This window comes from Mandrillus leucophaeus, unplaced genomic scaffold (genome assembly GCF_000951045.1).
Source record: "Mandrillus leucophaeus isolate KB7577 unplaced genomic scaffold, Mleu.le_1.0 Scaffold415, whole genome shotgun sequence".
Classification (NCBI taxonomy): Eukaryota; Metazoa; Chordata; class Mammalia; order Primates; family Cercopithecidae; genus Mandrillus; species Mandrillus leucophaeus.
The window spans coordinates 1,331,006-1,350,557 of NW_012104421.1; the positions used below are offsets into that span (position 1 = coordinate 1,331,006).

At 40.8% G+C, this 19,552-nt stretch overlaps 1 protein-coding gene across 1 annotated transcript in view; it reads left to right on the top strand.

Moving 5' to 3' along the window:
• ADAMTSL1 (ADAMTS-like 1) overlaps positions 1–19,552 on the top strand; it is a 433,939-nt gene that overhangs the window by 322,590 nt on the left and 91,797 nt on the right. Inside the window, exon 20 of the mRNA XM_011992650.1 lies at positions 16,408–16,535. Within this exon, the coding sequence (XP_011848040.1) occupies positions 16,408–16,535 (128 nt within the window). The remainder of the gene's footprint in view (positions 1–16,407; positions 16,536–19,552) is intronic.

Below are 19,552 nucleotides of genomic sequence, written 5' to 3' on the forward strand. Positions count from 1 at the left end.
CTTTTCATTAAGTCTACATCTAAATGTTATTGTTTGACTAATCGTCTTCTCTGGCTTGCTAGCTTTTGGTAAGGAAGGAAAGAAGCCAGCATTTATTCCAGGCACTATGCCAGGTTTATTTATAAGTAACTGCATTTTTTATTCTAACAGTCAATCCACAAGATTGACATTATCCTCCAGTTTTATGTAGAAAACTAAGGTTCAGCAGCTCACCTAAGATCACATTTTAGTAAGAGCTGAAACAAGCATTCAGTATTTGATTTTGATTCCAAGAAGTTTATTTGATTCCAAAGAGTTCTGTCTACTCTTCCGAGACTTGGTGAATAGATGCATAATAACTTTTGTCCATCCCGCACACATTATTTTTTGCCTTTGAAATGTCAATAATACTGCCTGTCAGCCTCAGTACTTTTAGACCAAATAGCTTTGATAACAATACTAAGTATTATTTCTTTATGCTCCAACGGTATGCCAGACATAGTGCTCAGTGCTTTAAAGGCATTATCTTGCTTAATTTTCCCTCAAAATCGTAGGAACTAGTAGGTACAATTGTAGTAACCATATCTAGATAGAATGCTGAGGGACAGATGTTGGAGCCACATAGAAACACTGGAAATGGTCTGAACACAGGCAGCATGCCGCAGAGCTTGTGCTTTTCACCTGCCCCTCTGTCCGTGCCCTCCAGCTCCCACCACTCATACTTTCCTTGATCAGCTTAACTGCTGTTATCCCTGTTGTTTTCTCCAAAAATCCTTATAACATGGTTGCGAAGATTTCAGTCAAGCCCTTTGAGATCACTGAGTGGCAGCTCCAGTGTCTGGTCCCAGGGTGATAAGGGGTGGCCTGATACTCAGGTGGGTGGTGCCCTGCAAACTCAGTCCTATCAGTGCACTTGCTGTACCTATTACACCGCTATCATGCCCTCTCCTCTATCAGCCAGTCAATTTATCAAGCGTAGGTACAACGTTTTATTTCTATCGCCTGGGCCTATTGCCTGGGATTGGTATTATTGGGATTGAAGGGAATGACAATTGGCATGAGGGAAAAGATGGAAATTAACATCTTCCTACTTCCTCCTAAAAAGCTGTGGAACAAGACAGGGCAATGGGAAAGGGTCATCAGGACTCTGCTCAGCCTTTGCCTGCAGGGAGAACATTGAGCCCCTGGCTTAGAGGTCCTGACAGTTTCTTTGAGTGTTGGAGACTTTTTATGAAAACCAAGGCCCATGGCCCATCTAGGTCACCTGGTGACTGCAGGAATGATGTGGAAGGAGGTAGACAAGCATGGGGGGGTCCAATCTGATCTTGCCAAGGCCCTTCACTTTTCACGGTCTTAGTCTCTTCATTTCAGAAATGAGGAGACTGTACCATATCATCTCCGAGGTCCCTCCTACCTCCTTCCCTCATTTACAGAAGGCCACGGAAGGTTAAAGCCCATATGCTGATGGGAGAACCTTGACCACAGTAACTTCCAAAGTTGTGGCACAAGTTGTTTCTAAATGTTCCACAAACAGGCTCAGTGATCACATGAGTTTGAGAAGGGCAAACTTAAGGCTAAACAGATGTATGTACTGCTGGATTTTATGTCTATTTTTTTAATATCACACTTGATTTTTTATTATAAAAGTAATAAAAGGGCTATAAAATAATTCAAATAATATCTAAATCTATAAAAAGTGCAAGCCTCCCTCTTCCCCGCAATGCTCCCAGAGGCTATCATTCTTAATAATTTGGTATACATCCTTTTAGAATGTTTATATATTTTACTGTATTACATAAAAAGCATATATGCACACATAGGATTTGGGTTTTTTAATAGGATATTAGTCATGTTCAGAAATGTGACTTGGTTTTTACTTAACAGCATGTCTATGAGATGTTTTCATAATAGTATGTAGTGGTCTATATTACCTTTTTTAACAGCTGATTACTGTTCCTGAATGCATTTAACTATTCCCCAACTGAAAATTATTTGGAGTTTTTCTTTTTATTTTACTCTTTTAAGCATTCCAATGTGTGTTGTGACTTTCCAAGTGGACAATACAATATGCTGTGTTTTCAAAGTTCCCCTTTAATCACTGAACAATTTTTTGGCTTAGTAATCTGAGGAACACCAATAATTCTTGAAATAGCACTTAGGAAACACACTTTGGCCCTTTTAATTTTCGCCTTAATGGGCATTGAGAGTCTAACCCCAGTGGCTTTAAGATGGAGAAGGTTCAGTGGAATCTTGCTAGAAACAGACGTGGCAGCCTGGTGCTAAGAACACTAAAGCACTGGGCCTAGGCGAGCAGAGGGCAAGTCCTGGATCCTCCATCATCCAGGACATCATTATGGGGGAGGGTAGCACTCAGAGGGTAAGAGGGAAGATACCTGAGAGGCAGGAACAAACAGTTTTTGCCACCATCAAATTTTGTCTTTTTCTGGATCTAGCCTTCACTAAGCGTTTCAATGCAAGGGAATGGCATGTGGTAGGAATAAATAAGAGATTTCCATTTTTGATCTTTCACATCACAATTTTTCCATTTTTCTTGGCTGCTCAGTAAGAAATATGGCTGGAGCTTAGTTTTCTATATCTTTCAAGTTCTGCTTAAGAAAAGAGTGACTGTATCTGCACAGAGCATGCAGGAGGCACAGAGCTGCCGTTAGGACTGCTGTGCTGTGGGCTGTTGGTGACCTTTCCTGTGTTGGGTTTCATTGCTTGTCATCATGACTATGTCTGGTTGTGGTTCAGAAATGCTCATTTATTTTCAAACAGAAGTGATGAAATGCCCAGTGTTATAGTTCAGTTAGTCTGTTTTTGCTAAAGGCCCAAATCTACCTTCTGAATATCTGCAAGATTCAGCTGTGTGTTGGTCTGTGGGACTTTGCAGTTTGTTAAAGTAGACTCCAAATAGTATGAGCCAGCAAGATAGGTCCAGGTCAGAAAAAAGTGAGAGAAGTCTGTTGCTTCTTTGCTTTTAAATATTCCAAAGTTTGATTTGAAAGAAATTAGTTTTAGAAAAGAATCACTAACAATTCTGATACTACTGTGTCTCATCATTTATGTAACTTACTAGTTGAAATTCACATGGTTCTTAGAAATGCATGTCAACTCAAGCAGTCGTTTACAGGGTGTCCTTAGTGTGTTATGACTGCCTGGTTCATCATAATCCCTACTTCCTTTTTCCTTTATTCTGCAAACAGTCTCATGTCTACTCTAAGCCAGACTCTGTGTTAGATACTAGGGATGGAGGAAAAGAAGATTCATCTCCTGTTGATGAAATTCAAAGTCCATTTTGGGAGCCAGAGGAGTAAATGCAGTGTTATAAGTGCTAGGAGAGAGGTATGCATATTTATTCATGGCTTAAGTATTTACTAACCTAACTATAATATACCAGGTATACATCCACTTGCTGGAAATATTGTGATAAATGAAACTATGTTCCCTTGGAGTTTACATGCATTTGGAGTTCTGCTCAAATGGCACATATTGGAGAGGCCTTCCTTGTCACTGTATCTAAAAAAGCACCCCTCATCATTGTCTATCCTTTTAACTCTAGAGAATTTTATCATTCTCTAATGTATTATATAAATATTTGTTGATTGCCTTTCCACAAGGCTACAGACTTTCTTTACTGCTGTATCCCCAGTAACTGGCACCAAACGTATTAAATAACAGTGAATGAATTAACAAATGAATGGAGCAAGGCAACAAACACATAAAAGTAAGCAAGAAAAATATCAGGTGGTGATAAGTATCAGGCAGAAAATTAAAACGGGTGTGATAAGAGAATGATGTGGTGACTGCTTCAGATGGGTGTGCTAAGGAGATTACACCCAAGATCTATCTGAATGATGACCAGTGCCCAGCACTGTGATGTGAGGAGGAAGAACACTCCTGGACAAGGGAAAGGCAGTGCAAAAACCCTAAAGTGACAATGACTTTGTGTTGAAAGAACTCAAAAGAAGTCCATTTGGCTGTAGTAAGGGAGGCAAAAGGTAGAGGTGGTATGGGATGAGGTTGTGAGGGTAACTGGAGACCAAGGGAAGGGGTTCGAGTTTTAGTCTGAGTACCACAGGAAGAATTTGGAGGATGTTAAGCAGGAAAGTGACATGATCTGATTTGCATTTTGCAGATTCACGTGGGCTACCTTGTGGCATGTGGATTGTAGAGGCGCATGTTTGGAAGTTGGGGGCTGGTAAGGGGCCACTGCAGTAGCCCCTACAACGCTATTGATCTTTACTAGGCATTAGATAATTTGAGATGATAAATAAGGCGAGAACGCTTCTCTCCAGAAACTAAGAAACCCTCAAGTGCTGGTGTAGGATGAAATAACTTAGGACCCCAGTTTGTATTGAACTCCAACTGGTAAAATACTTCTCTTTTAAGCTTTTAAAAGTAGATTGAAGAGGGGTTCAAAAATCCAATGTTATTAATTACCAGGAGCTTGTTAGAATGCAGATTCCCACATCCTCCCCTAACATTAGAAGCTCTTTCTGCGGTAGGGACCCATAATTTGGATTTAAACAAGCACCACAGGTGACTCTGAAGCCAGATTCAGGGATCACTTTGAAGAAGCACAGGTTTGCTTTGTCTGCTCTAGATTATCGCAGCAGCTTCCTAATTCTCTATTTGTCTTCTTTAGACCAGGGGTTGGCAAATTACAGCCAGTGGCTTTAACATTTTTTAAAGGATTATTAAGAATGGCTTTTAAAGGGTTATTAAAAGAGCCAATGAAATTGAGCACGGAGCTGTTAGGTTAACTTGCTCAAGGTCTCACACTTAGTAAGTGGTAGAGCTGGGATTTGAAACCAGGCATGTAAAGGGTTATTAAAAGAATGACTTTTACATTTTTAGAAGGTTATTAAAAACAAACAAAAAATTATAATATACAACAAAAACTACAGGTGGCCCTCAAAGCCTAAAATATTTACTATCCGTCCCTTTACAGAGAAGTTTACTGCCTCCTGCTGTAGACCGTTCACCACGCTACTGCCAGAGCATCTTTCTAGCAAACCTGTCCATGCTGCTTTCATGCTTACAAATTCTTTGCATGGCTTCTCATCACTTGAGGATAAGGTCCAGATGCCTTGGCTTTTATCATTTGACATCCACTTATCTCTCTAGCTTCATCTCTTACCATATCCTTGCCCTCATAGAACTGAGCTCTGCCCTTCAGCAGTACACAAATACTTGCTGTTCACAAATGTGCATGGGGCCTTCTGACACACTTTGTCTGGCTAACTCCTGCCCTTCCTTACAGGAAGCGTATCCCCAAAGCCAGGTCAGATGACCCCCTCCGTGAACCACATAGTGCCCTATGCATAATACTCTCTCAGCCTTACCATTGTGTATTAAAATTAGCTGTTAGTGTTTCTAGAGTTTGTTATTCATCCTCAAGGGCCTATATTTAAGAATGTGTCTTATTTTCTCCATAATTCTAAGAACATGATAGACACTCAGCAAATAAAAACCTGAATGAATAAACAAAGGAATGAATAGTTGGATGCCCGCGATTAGGAGGAAGGTTTTCTTATTTTCAGGAGGCTGTGGTCTGCATGGTTTTTCATAATCTGAATTTCCAGTCTCTAATATGCCATTGTGGCAGAGTTCCAGAGTGATACCTGCTCCTAACTAAACATTTCTGCCTTGCCTGTATGTTCTCCACCAAGGAAGTTTCAGGAAACCCTTAGATTCTGTGACACAACTGTGCAATTTGAAAAGCACTGCTGTAGTGTGTATAAGTCCAGAGAGTAATCTCCTGTCACATCCTATCTCCCATCACATCCAGGCCAGTAGAGAAATCATCAGGCTCATCATCACAGGTAACATTTATAGAGCACTTACAATGGGCTTCAGGTGTTCATTTATCCTCACAATAACCCTTTGAAGTTACTATCCCAATTTTACAGATATTGGAGTTGAAGCACGGAGATATTAGATTAACTTGCTCAAAGTCTCACACTTAAAAAGTAATGGAGCTGGGGCCAGGCGCGGTGGCTCACGCCTGTAATCCCAGCACTTTGGGAGTCTGAGGCAGGCAGATCACAAGGTCAAGAGATCGAGTCCATCCTGGCCTACCTGGTGAAACCCCGTCTCTACTAAAAATACAAAAATTAGCTGGGCATGGTGGTGCATGCCTGTAGTCCCAGCTACTTGGGAGGCTGAGACAGGAGAATCACTTAAACCTGGGAGGTGGAGGTTGCACCACTGCACTCCTGGGTGACACAGCGAGACTCCATCTCAAAAAAAAAAAAAAGTAATGGAGCTTGGATTTGAATCCAAGGCAGTCTGGCTTTTGGAACTATTTCTTGTTATCGATTATAACTTTAGTTGAATACAGGGACTTGCCACTGTTTTATAAGAAGGCCACTGGGGTTGACTAGACCCAGCATGAATTAACATTCAATATTCCAGCCAAGTGACTTCCAGCTCATGAGGCTTTTGTTTTCATTTTGGCATAACTGCTTTAAAGATAGCCTTTTCTTCTGATAGCTCTACCTTTATATATACACATGTATATGCAAATATGCACTACATTAGGCACTCAATAAACGTTACAATTGCTACATTTGTGTGTGTCTGTGACTGCGTATGTTTACAGTGTTGATGGCTCAGGCACATGTGTGGTTAGAGACCTAGACCACAGACAATATGAAGCTAAACTGTTCCTCGCTTTCAGTCATTCCATATAAACACTGAGCACACATTTGGAGATGAGACTCAGGCAAAAGCTAACTCCAATTTGCTTTTGGATAGAGCATAACACCCCTAGCCAAAGAATCTGGTAAATTATCCTTCTCTACATCTAATACCAGGAGGCTCATGTAATATGGACAAATATATGTTCAGTATTCCTACGTCTGAATCCAGTTCTAGAAACAATACCTGGAAGGGCAGTGCTGACTTCCTTATAGAAAAGAAAAGCCAGATTCTGCAAAATTGGCACTGCAGGTTGGATTACCAAATTAGGAAAAATTACTGGATGAGGATTGATCTTCCCCCCAAGAAAGACCTAAATACTGCTAATAGCACCACACTGTCAGGGAAGGCCTTGCTTACCACTTAACACTATTGGACCAGAAGTAACTCAATATCACAGATTCCTCATAGCTCAGCTGATGCAAGTCTGTAAGCTTTTAGGTAAGACTTTCTTTTCTTTTCAAAAGGAATGCAAGTGAACGTAAAGAATAATACGAAACTAGATGCTTGAAGAAAATACTTATTTCTTCCTATGGGTGGGAGGTCACTCCCAAGTGATACTCCACTTAGCATGGAATCCTAGGGAAATGGCTAAGTCTAAGGAGTTTCAGCCTTTTAATCCCTAAGCCTGTTCTGTTTTCCTTCTCTTCTGGGCCTAGGTGTTCCCAGCTTATCCTCGCCACCCCCTTCAGCCAGAGGAGCAACCTGGTGACACATCGGTTAACACAAAGGGCAGCCCACAGTGGTAGGAGACAGTAAGGCTGGAATCAGAGCAACTTTGGCACAAATCTCAGTTCTGCCATTTAGTATTGTGAGTCTACTTTTATCTCTCTGAACCTTGGTTTTCTTATTAGTTAAATTAAAATGATATACAATCAGGCACTTTTATTCTGCCCTTTGGACTAGCAGGAGTGCAAAGAACAGAAATAATGTCTGTAACATGCCTGACACACAATGGATACTCATTTGTCAGTATGCAAAATCATTGTCATTTAGACATGGGGCCATTGTATCACACTGTCTTCCAGGACATCTCTAACTAAGAAGCTTCACGCTTATTTGAGGACCATCTAGGTAATTGTTCAAAGAGTTGAGTTAGCAAGGTTTCTAGGAAAACCACATGATGGAGAATTACCTGCCTAAATCCAGGCATCATGAGGGGATGTTGATATTCTACTGTATTCTTTGCTATCATCTCTGAGCTGATAGGAAAGTGAAATCTATAGCCTATAAATGATTATATTTCCCAGAAAGCTTTGTACAGTGTTCCAAAGTGGTGTTGGATAGGAGATGAATTAAGGCATATTTGGAAGTCTTTAACTTGGGCAACACAGAGTTTCAGCAGATGGAAACTTCTCAGAATGGAAGTGAGGATCAGATGGGAAATTCCTCCAGGGTCAATTTCAGAAACATAGTTGTGAATAATCCTCTATGTAAAAGTCATAAGCACATGAAATACAGTTTCCAAGTTTGCAGATAATATAAAAACTAGAAGCAGGGAAGATAGGGAAGGAAAAATAAGCCCATTTCAGTTTGGTTTGGCTTGTTTCCCTGATAGAGCTAAAGGAAATGGAGATGACAAATGTTTTTCTCAGTTGAAAAGTATAAGAATAGCAAGCCAGAGAAAAAAGAACCATCCCAGTAAATACATAAGCCTCAGCAAAAGAAAAGTATTGAGTGTCAACACAGTGGTCACAGAAATGACCATCATGAATCATGCAGGTGAAGAGCACTGGAGGATAGTAGACAACCAGTGGCAACCAGACAGCACTAGTGAGGCTTCGAGTCAGGCACAGTCTATTCCCTGAAATGCTAGGGGATCTCCAGAGATCCCCCTAGCAGTTAGTTTACTCTTCCTGGAAGAGTGGTCCTAGCACATGGCAGAGTTCCAGAAAAGTGGTTAACTGTTTTGGTATAAATAAGGATGTCACTGAGATAAACCAGAAATGAAAATTTTTCCATGTTATATGCCAGAAGTCAGCAAACTTTTCTAGTAAAGGGCCAAATAGTAAACATTTTAGGATTTGCAGGCATCAGGAGTAAGGAATGACCTTTGACTATTCTTAAACTGACTATGTTCAGCTCTGCCATTATGGTGTGAGAGCAGCCGTAGATAATACTTCAATCCATATGGTAGTGTTCCAATACAACTTTATTTATAATAAAAGCAAGTGGTAATTGGCTGCAGTTTGAGGACCCCTATCCCAAGTGGATAGGAAATCCAGTCAGTCATTTCATGCAGAGGTTTGTAATTTGAAATGAGTTACCTAGCAAGCAGATAAAATACACATATTAGCAAATTCAAGACTCTGTGAACTTCTGAAAGAGAAGGAAGTTAAAGGGTCTGGCAAAAAGAAGAAGACCAGGGTTAAGAATGTGTGGTCAGGTGGCCTTTCCCATTCCAAAAATATTTTCTATACTTCCATCTGAGCAAATCATGAAGCTTCTGGCATTAAATAACTTTTAGTTGGCAATTGCATTAAAAACAGTAAAGGTTAAAAAAAGTTGCCCTAGCCAAATGGTGATATGAAACTCTTCATGAACCTCAAATCTGTTGCCCAAAATTTTTGTACAAAATAAAATTCCGCCTTGTAAGCCTCTGGGCTACTATAATTTTTGGTTTCAGAAAAATAATCCTGCTCATGGAGGAATTCTCACAGCATTCCTTTTGCCTCCCATTTGAAAGTTATCTAAAATCCAGAATATTTTTTAGTGATTGTCCATTTCCCAAAGTAACTACAAATCTTGACGTTAATTACACCCCCACTGAAAATGAGGCCAAACCATATGCCTGCCAACTAGGCCCCAATCGATTCCTGGATGCTGTCAGTTTAAGAACAATCAAAGGTCATTCCTTACTCCTGATCCCACCATGTACTAGCTGAGCAAATTGCTTCTGTGACCTTTTGCCTCCTCTCTAAAATGGAAAAATAACATAAATCTAGTAACATGGTAGTAAGAATTCAATAATATAAAGCTTATACATTTGCCTATAAATACTAGCACCCACTCCCACTTTGTGGTAGATTCCATTATCCTAATCTAAGGAATCCCTAAGCAGAAAAACACTCATTTTAGGATAAGGAAAAGACCTCACCATCTGGTCCTATAAATAGGAATTTGGGGCTAAGGTTCTTTGTACAAACTTTGCTTACTTGCTCCTGAGTTCACTGTTTTCCGGCTCTAACTGTTTTGCTCTTGTTTGTATTCCTTTCTGAAATTGCAGAATTCTGGCTTTTTTTTTTCTTTCTAGTGTTCTAAAATTTCAGTATTTGGTTGATGGTGTTAATACGGTTATGGAAATAACGAGTTGTCCTTATTCAGAGATTCCTGAGTCAAAAATAGCATTAAGGTAGTTGCCAACCCAACGTGCCACGTGGCCTCAGTTCTCTGCTCCTCTTTTCTGCTCCCTGGTCCTATGCACAGCAAACCCCTTGCTCCCTTTCTATACACCCGATTTATGTTTTTTTCATTGAAATCTCTGTATTTCTCATTTCCCCATGTCTTCACAACATCTAGAATTTATGAGCCCTGGCATGAAGAGTGAATGGTAATGATCATGGCGATGTTAACTGTGACAAAAATCATAATCATCTACATTTCTTTGGTTTTTCCTACATGCCAGGCACTTTTCTGTGTCCTTTAAATACATTAGCTTATACAGAATTCTCACAACAACCCTAGGTAGGTACTGTCATTCTCATTTTATAAATGAGGAAACTGTCACTGAGAAGTTAAGTAAATTACTTGCCCAAGGCTACAGAGCTAAGTGGCAGGGCAGGGATTTGATCCCATCATTAATGGCTCCAGAGTCTGTTCTCTCAACCACCGTCCGCTATGCTATACTGTGGATATGATCATTTTCAGCCCCACTGCTTTGAAGGTAACCAAATGAGTATTCATTGTGTGTTTATTTAGTGTGCCAGCCCTATGCTGAATACTGAAGACAGAACTATGGATGAGATAATAATTTACAATCTCACTGAAGAAATGAGACAGTTGATTGAAAGACTTTGTAGTGGAGTTTTAACAACTAGATCAGGAAGTGGACAGATTCTTGTGTAGTATAGCAGCATGAGAAAATAGAACTAGAACTTGTTCTTAAGGGAGGGGGAAGAGGAGGAGCCCGTCTTTAGCCCCAAGCTAATGACAAGGAGAGTCAAAGAGGCCATCTTGACTAGAGTGACAAGTTTGTATTGGGATGTGGGGCAGATAAGTTTGAAAAGATGAGGAAGCTACTGCTCTACAGAGAAAGGATACATCCATAATTTCTAGCTTCCAGTACTGTGTTGAGACCTAAAATAAGTTTAGGAAAGCGTACCAGTCAGAATAAGAGGCCTGAGGTGGCACAATAACATATCCCAGATAGTAGATGGACATTTCTCTACCCACAACCTAAATATTTTGTCTGACAACTAGAAATTCCAAGAAGGTTACTCAGGTTATGTGTACCATAAAAAAAAAAAATCGTTTATTAGCTTTATCTGGTGTTTAAACTGAGACCTTTTACTTGGAAAACAGTAAGAATGAGTTTATATACTCTTCTATGAGATCTTCACAAGAACACTCTTGAGGTCAGTATTAACCTGAATTTATAGAAGAAACTTAAAGCCTCACACAATCGAATGACTTGCCCAAGACCACCACGTGACTCTAGACTGGAGTGCAAGTCTATTGGCTCCAATTTGGGAAGTCTTCCCCTCCACAAGGCAGCTCCTCATAGCTGGGCATGGAGATCAATTTGAGAAGTAGGTTCACACAAGACAGTGGTGTTTACAGTTCAGCCAAAGATCCAGAGGACCCCATGATGCCAGCCTACTCACAGAACTTCTAGAGACTTTTCCTTTATACACCTGGAGTTGCCTTTATTTCAAATAAGAGCTCTTAAGCACAGAGGAGATGATTTAGCCTGAAAGAGATTATGCTTGGTCAAAACGGCCTGTGAGCATGTTGTCCATATCTTATTCTCATGCATGACAAGGATTTTTACTTGTGTACAAAAACAATTTCTTGCACCCTCTCAGCTGGTCCTTAATTTGTAGGATGCTTGCAAAGGCGTATTGTCACATAGAAGCTTACAAATGAAGGCCTCCAGAAAAACAAAACTGCTTCTTCATTTTCTGGCTAAAAATAGGGTCAAATAAGTAAAGTAATAAGTTTTAGGCTAGAAAACTGAAAAGGAAGTGGGGTACAGGTCTGGGAGGAAGGCAGGGAGTATTGATATACCTATCATGACCAAATTACCACTTGCTCTGTAGGTCTTAATTGTACCCATTCTATGTCCCCACATCCTCTGATTCCATAAATTCCAAAACAGCTCCAAAGGAATCCTATTGGTTTTGTTTGGAAAGCAGCCCTACGTTTCTCTGACTGCTCATTCTAAAGCAAGCCTATCAAATTTGGAAACTAAATATAAGCTGACAGAAATAAGCTACCAGCAAATTAAGCTAAATTAATAGAGTAGACTAATGAAATACGAAGAAAATATTTTTTTCCAGGAATCTTTCTCTCTAGTTGCCAGGCTAGGTAAACTGAAGCAAGCCTCCGTCTCTGCAGCAAGCCCTTTCCTTTGCCTGGTGGTGCTTCCCAGAGAGCCCTGCGTGGGACCCCCTTCCGGAACTACTGCTCCGCCTAGTGGCAGCCTTCAAGCCTTCATCTACCAATTTTATGGGTGTATTGTATGTATAATAATAGGAGTGAAATCCTCCCCTATCCCTGAAAGGACTTATGCCTTAGTGAATTATAAGAGAAAGGGAAATAACATCCAAATGGGCCAAAGGTACAAAGAACACACCGTGGGCAGCTTTCTAATTACAAGAAGAAAGCATGACTAAACAATTAAGTCTTATGGTGGTCCCAAAGGAATTATAGGGTGGGGGAAAAAAGTGCTGGACCAAAAACAAGAAATTCTACTTCCAATCCTGACTCTGCCCCCACATAACTATGTACCCTTGAGCTAGACAGTTCCATTTTATAAATATAAGTCACTTTTGTAAGTATACACAATAAGTGAGAAATTCAGGCTTTCTCCCACGTAGATTTTGTCTTAAGACAATATTTAAGACTGTTTTTATGAAAGTGAATACTACAGTGTCTCTATCTTTGTACACATTGTTTACGGAATAGTAGACTGTACAAATGTTAACTCTCATGATCTACACGTCACCCTTTCCATTGCCGCTATTCCTGTTCTAGTTCAAATCCTTAAAACTCTGTGCCCTCTGTGACGGATCACCTCCCTTACTTTCACCAGCCTTGTAGGAATTCTTTTCCAGGCTTCAGACACGGGCAGAAAGCATGGTGGCTTACTCAGTGCCTGGAGAAACCGGTGTAACTACAAAAACTAACCCCCACCTAAAAATAAATGGGCCAGGGTAGGAGAGGGTTACATCCTCTGCCTGAAATCAGACAGGTGCGGTAGTTGTATGCAAAAAAAAAAAAAAAAGATTCGAATATGGAGATCGAATAAGTTGCCTGGGGGAAACTGGCCAATATCATGTGTCCCTCTCACTCCTTCCTCACAATTTCCTCATCCTTCCTCCTCCCTCACAGTTAATTTGCCATTCAGAGTGTACAGCATTACCAAGAAAAGAGTTATCGGAAATACCAAAAGAGGATCTAGAAATTCATTATATACCCCAGTTTAAGAGTTCCCTCTGATGAGCATGAAAACGTACTTCAATTGGGTTTTAGAAGTTGGTAAACTGAAATAGAAGAAGGTGAAGAGATTTGCAAATGGCCATTACTTAAATCATAGTAGGACCAAAACAAAGTTCAGAAGAACTGTCTTCTAGCCTCCTGCTGTGAGTGTCCAAGAACTCTTTTCTGCAGGGACAAGAGAGATGTTTCCAGTGTCAGGGAGCCAACTACCCTAATGGGTTTGGGAACTTAGCATATTTTAATTTCTACCTTTGCCATGTGGTAAAATTGAATAATGATCTACTGAGTTCCATCATTCTCAGTTCTATTGAAACTTGACTAAGCCTACTTTTATTATGATTTAGAATTTTTGTGAAAGCATAAATATTCCTGGGACATCATAAAGATTTAAATCATAAAGTTGATTTTTAATTTTCTAATCTAAAACAGCTTGAACACCTGAAGAGACTTAGCAATGATATTACATTATGTTGCATCTTGTAAGATTCCTTCAGGAAACAGTCATACGATGATCTGAAATATTGTATGGTTTGCCGAAGATAAGTAAAGTGTATAGTCATCTTTCTCTTAATAGCTTCTTTGAAATAAACTAACATGTAATTGTTTGAGAAAAAAGCACCTAATGTTTGATGGATGAGTGAATGAATGGGTAGATAAGCTATAACACAATCTCTCAGGGAATGAATGAGTGGATGAGCTATATCACAAGCTCTCAGAGGCTTCCTTTCATCCCTCACAATGTTTCAGCTCTAGTTCAATGCCACAAAACTTGAGTGTCTCCAATAATAGTGGTGATGGTCTGGAATAGCACTAAATCAAGCACAAATCATCCAGAAACTTCCTTTAACTAAGGTATCTATTTCATTCCCCATTTTACTAGAGCTGCCCATATATAACTCGATTGATTGATGGAAGCCTTACTTCTACTTCCTGCCTTTCCTCTGACAGTAAAGGAGGTAAGAATAAGCAATGCAGTAGGCCCAAGGCTAAAAGCCGAGCTGAGGAGATCTCATTCACTGCCAGACTGTTACCCACCTCAGAATAATTGACAGCTGATTAGAAGTAGTGCTGAACTGCAAATATCATAGAGCCTGGAGAGACCCGGCAAGGGAAATAGTGAGGAAAGAATTGTATAGTGGGAGAGTGTTGCTGGAGCAGATCTGACTTCCAGGCTTAATCTTACCACAGAGTCTTATGGGTTCTCCCGACCTTTCTGTTTCCCCACCCTCTCACTTTCTTGAAAAACAACCCCTATTAACTGCTTACCTCCTAGGGATGGATGCTAGCATAATATTGGGTGAACAGTTTTTTTGAAGCTTTTGAAACTAGGGAGGTTAAAAAATCACAAAGCTAGAAATGACTGGCTTCAGGATCCCCAAAACTGGCTATTGAGCCATTTCTTTGCTGTCAAATGAACTGTCAACCTAAAGCACCTGCCAGGTCTAGGCACCGGATCTCTGAGCTTGCTCCACTGTTCCCCCAACCCTTCTAGATTCCCTCCTCCACATACACATTCCAGTTATCAGCCAGCCTCACTAAGTCACCAAGACATCAGGTTCAAGTCATCGTTAGTCATTAATTAAGCTGGCATGATGTTACATGTACTTTCTAGAAATGACATAAATCTAGAAGAGAAAAAGCAGACTTGGATGGAGTGGGTTTGAAGCTCACTGTAGGCACTCACAGTTTGATTCTTTTAAGTCTTTTCAGATTAAAAAAAAAAAAGTCTAAAGTAGACTCTGATTATTCTGGAATTTTCTCTCCATGACCTTGAAGGGCAAGTTTTGACTTTTTCTACTGGGAACCTACTCTACAGAGAGTCCCCTGTAGCAGTGGGGAAAATAAAAGCAATAAATAAGACCTGAAGAGGATCATATGAACCCAGGAGTTCAAGACAGCCTGGGCAACTTGGCAAGACCCTATCTCTACACAAAATTTAAAAATTAGCTGGGAATGGTAGTGCATGCCTGTGGTCTCAGCTACACAGGAGGCAGAGGTGGGAGGACTGCTTGAACCCAGGAGTTCAAGACTGCAGTGAGCTGTGTTTGTGCCTCTGCACTCCTGGGTGACAGAGCAACACCGTGTCTCACAAAAAAAAAAAAAAAAAAAAAACCTGAGTTTTGTGCCTTATAATATTTATAACTAAATAAAGACAATAGATGTATATATGACTACAGCGGGGCTGTGACACATAGAATTTCCTTCATTTATATGTGTAAGATCCTCTCATCAATATGCAATTCTTGGCTTTTTCTCTCCTACCTGCAAACCTGAACAGATGTCTGTCTGGTTGTTTGTTTTTTGTTTGTTTGTTTGTTTTGAGACAGAGTCATGCTCTGTGTCCCAAGCTAGAGTACAGTGGGGCAAGTTCAGCTCACTACAACTTCTGCCCCCCATGTTCAAGTGATTCTCTCACCTCAGCCTCCCAAGTAGCTGGGATTATAGGCATACACCCCCATGCCCAGATAATTTTTATTTTTTGTAGTTTTAGTAGAGACGGAGCTTTGCCACGTTGGCCAGGCTGGTCTTGTACTCTTGGCCTCAGGTGATTTGCCCGCCTCAGCCTCCCAAAGTGCTGGGATTACAGGCATGAGACACGGTGTCTGCCCAAGATATCTTTCTTCATCTCTGGAAGCCCTACGTTCTTTCAATCATCCAACCAAGCTCCACTTCTCTCTGTAACTTTGCTTTTTCCTTAATGAGCCTTCCCCAAATCTATCTGTGCCATTTGTTCTAGCATCCCCCCTCCCCCTAGACATCTGTGTGTGTTATATGTATTTGGTGCACATATGTTGTCTGGTCCAGCTGGTAGCATTTAGATCAAGTAATCCACAGGCTGCAAAAGCAATGAGAAACCTCCTTATTTGAGATCACTACCACAGTCACATTAATCGAAGAGGCAAGAGAGCCCAGGTTCTTGATTGTCCTTGTAGCTGGTTTGTCTCTGTTGTTAAAACAGGGTTCTGCATACATCCTGAGGTTCCTTCCTGCCTTACCAATATTGAATGCCAAAAAGGAGTCAACTGACTTGACCAGGTCTATATTTCTTTTCTGTTGCTCCAGGATTCTTCTACAGCCAGATGATTCCTTACAGATCTTGGCACCAGTGGAAGCAGATGTGGGTTTCTACACTTGCAATGCCACCAATGCCTTGGGATACGATTCTGTCTCCATTGCCGTCACATTAGCAGGTAACCCGAAAATCCCTGTTCTGTTCATTTCATAAACTTTTATTGAATGAGTGCCTACAGTGTGTCAAACAGGCTCAGAGATGCATAGATAAAGGAGACAGATTCCATCTTCAGGGAGTCTGTAATCTATAATTACAATGGCAGTGTAGTATGAGGTAGAATGAAGTGCTATAACTGATAACCAAATAGTATGCAAGGACAGTACATTCCTGCCAGGAGGTCTTAGAGTTGCAGTGAGTGGAATTTTGATAAGAGACAGGGATATTTCATGCAGAAGGAATAATGTGAGCAAAGGTGATGTGTGCAAATAAGTAGCATGTTGGAACATGAATTGTGAATTATGATCATTGAAGACTCTTTTGGATCCTGTCATCTCCTTGTTCCACCTGTTGCAAGAAAGACTACAACCCTTAAGTAATTGGAATTCTGTGGTCATGGCTTGAAGCAGGAGTGTTCCCCAGAACTTCTCTCTGATTCTGTTTTATTTCAACCTCTTGCTCTAACGCACTGCCAACACTTCCCCTTTATCCATTGAGGTTAGACTATACATTCTGCACATGGTGACTTAAGAACATTGCAACTCAGAGTACAATGTCTCCCAAAGTTGTGGTCTTGTAGTAAAAGACATGTAGAGCTTTTATAAAACCTCTTTGCATAGGACAAACCCATGCCTTTGAAACTGAAAGAGAACTTAGATACCAGCTGGACCAGGGCCCTTGTTTCTCAGAGGCCAGGCAACCCGAGGTCACACAGCTGCTCCGCTAGTGGCAGGGGAAGAAGGGAACTGGAGTCGCCTAACTCCCAGCTAATTGTTCTCCCTGCTTTCCCACTGATCTGAGAAAATAGGATCCTTCCTCTCAGATCTGGGCCATCCAGTCTTTGTGGCTGTGTTGCATGTGTTTGTATTTATTCTTTTCAATTGCTACCCTCATCAGATGATTCAGTAGATGCTAGAAAAGCCAACATCACCCCACACTGACTTCATCTGTCCCTGCCGGGATTATGTTGTCACACTGTACTCCAGTCACACATGCTACCCCCTTGCATATCTGTTTAGCAACAGTATGTATGCCCCCATGACTTCAGGCGGGTCTGGGAAGGGACCCTTAGCAGGCAGCTTTGCGGGGAAGATCAAAGTCAACAATGAAGAAGGCAAGTTAAGGAGCCCTGGGCCGGATTAAAGACTGATATTATTAATGCCTATTTTTTGTGAATAAAACATTTGCTTTTCTTCTAATGTATTCCAGTTGCAATCTTTATTCCCCTCTTTATACAGACTCCAGATGCTCAGCACCAATCTTGTTAAATCTCTTCTGCTATCCACCCTCCAACCTGCTTTAGCAAGGGCACCGCTGACATCTTTCCAGTTGCTCGCAGATAGTGGCTCTTGCAGGATTAATTCTCTTGTTTATATTAATCTAGATACAGTTCAGCTCTATCACAGACTAAATACCCTTTGTTCACCCGAGTTTAATACGACTAATAGAAACCTGTCTGGAATTAAGCAAGGCAATTGTAACATCAGGCTTGCCTTCAGCTCTTTGAAGAGGGGTTATTGGAGGCTGCCAACAAGTTCAAAGCCGGGGAAGAGAGACAGCGGCCAAAGAGGCACCAAGGAAGGGGAGGAGAGGGGCTGCCTGGTGAAGTATGACTACAGACACCACACCCAGGGCATAGGGAGCTGCATCCTTACACCTTAGCTGCCAGGGTTTGTTTAGGTCTGCTGGAAAATCTATCAAGCAGTCCCTCTAAAAATAAAGGCTCAAAATGTGCATTGCCTTATGACTGCATTTGCACCCTTACCTGAGCTTATCATCCACACCTGTGCCAATGTCTGCACTCACAGTGTTAGGTGGTTCACCAGCTCCTGTTGTGAGCACACCCTGTGCCACATATTGTGGAACCTACAGCAACAAATAAAACCTGCACTTCGTGCTCCCTGATGCTTACAGAGAAGTGAAGGCAAGCGATGGATAACTGGCTATCTAGAATTGGGAGATAATAACAATTTACTTCAAATGTATGCATGGAGATCCTGCTTAGTAGTTATAAGGTATAATCTGAACATAACTTAAATTGGAGGGGTGGGGGTGAATGAGTATCAGGCATTTCTAAGTTTGATTACCAGTTATACTGCTTATTAGCTATGTGATCTTGGACAAAGTATATAACCTCATTGAGTCTCTGTTCTCATCTGTAAAAATTAACATTATTTTACAGGATTGTTGTGAGGTTAAGTAAGATTGCATGTGTGAAAAAGCACTTAACCCAATGCCAGGCACATCGTTCACACGCAATAAATGTAAGCCTCCTTTCTTTTTCTAGCTCTTCTAGAATGAAACAACCTGAAAACAGTTCTAAGATGTGCAAACCATTATCCCAACTCTGCTTCCATGTATCTTTCAGTATGAGTCTTCACTGATATTTTTCAAGTATGAACTTAGAAACTGATTCAGTTCACTTGCTGTCACATCCTCATGGTGAATCTCTGCACTACTGTGTTCTTATGGAAACTGCAGGGGGGTTTTCCTGGACTTCAGTATAAATGTAGGCCAAAGAGGGGAAAAAAAAGACTTTGAGCCTCAAGATAATCACGTGTCCCCATGATTTTATAAGGAAAGTATGGACTTGTGTCTTGCCAGTGTGTCTGCATTGACCAGATGCAGGGAAGTTTGTTCATGATTCACAAAAGCAGGCATAGCATGGCAGTTAAAATCATGGGCTCCAGAGCCTTGGGGTCTAGGTCTGTGTCCTGGCTCTGTCACTTCCTAAGTGTAACCTTGTGCAACGTCTTTATACATACTGACTCAATTTCTTCATCTGGAAAATGACAGTACCTAATAACAGTACCTGACTCAGTTTTCATGGAGATTAAATGCAATCATTCATAAAAAAATGTTTGTAATTGTGGCTGGCACATAGCAGCCACTCAATATTTGTTAGCTATTATTATTATTGAGAGAATAATACATACAACAAAGGCCAACTTATGTTTACAGTGGGAGAGACTCCTTTTC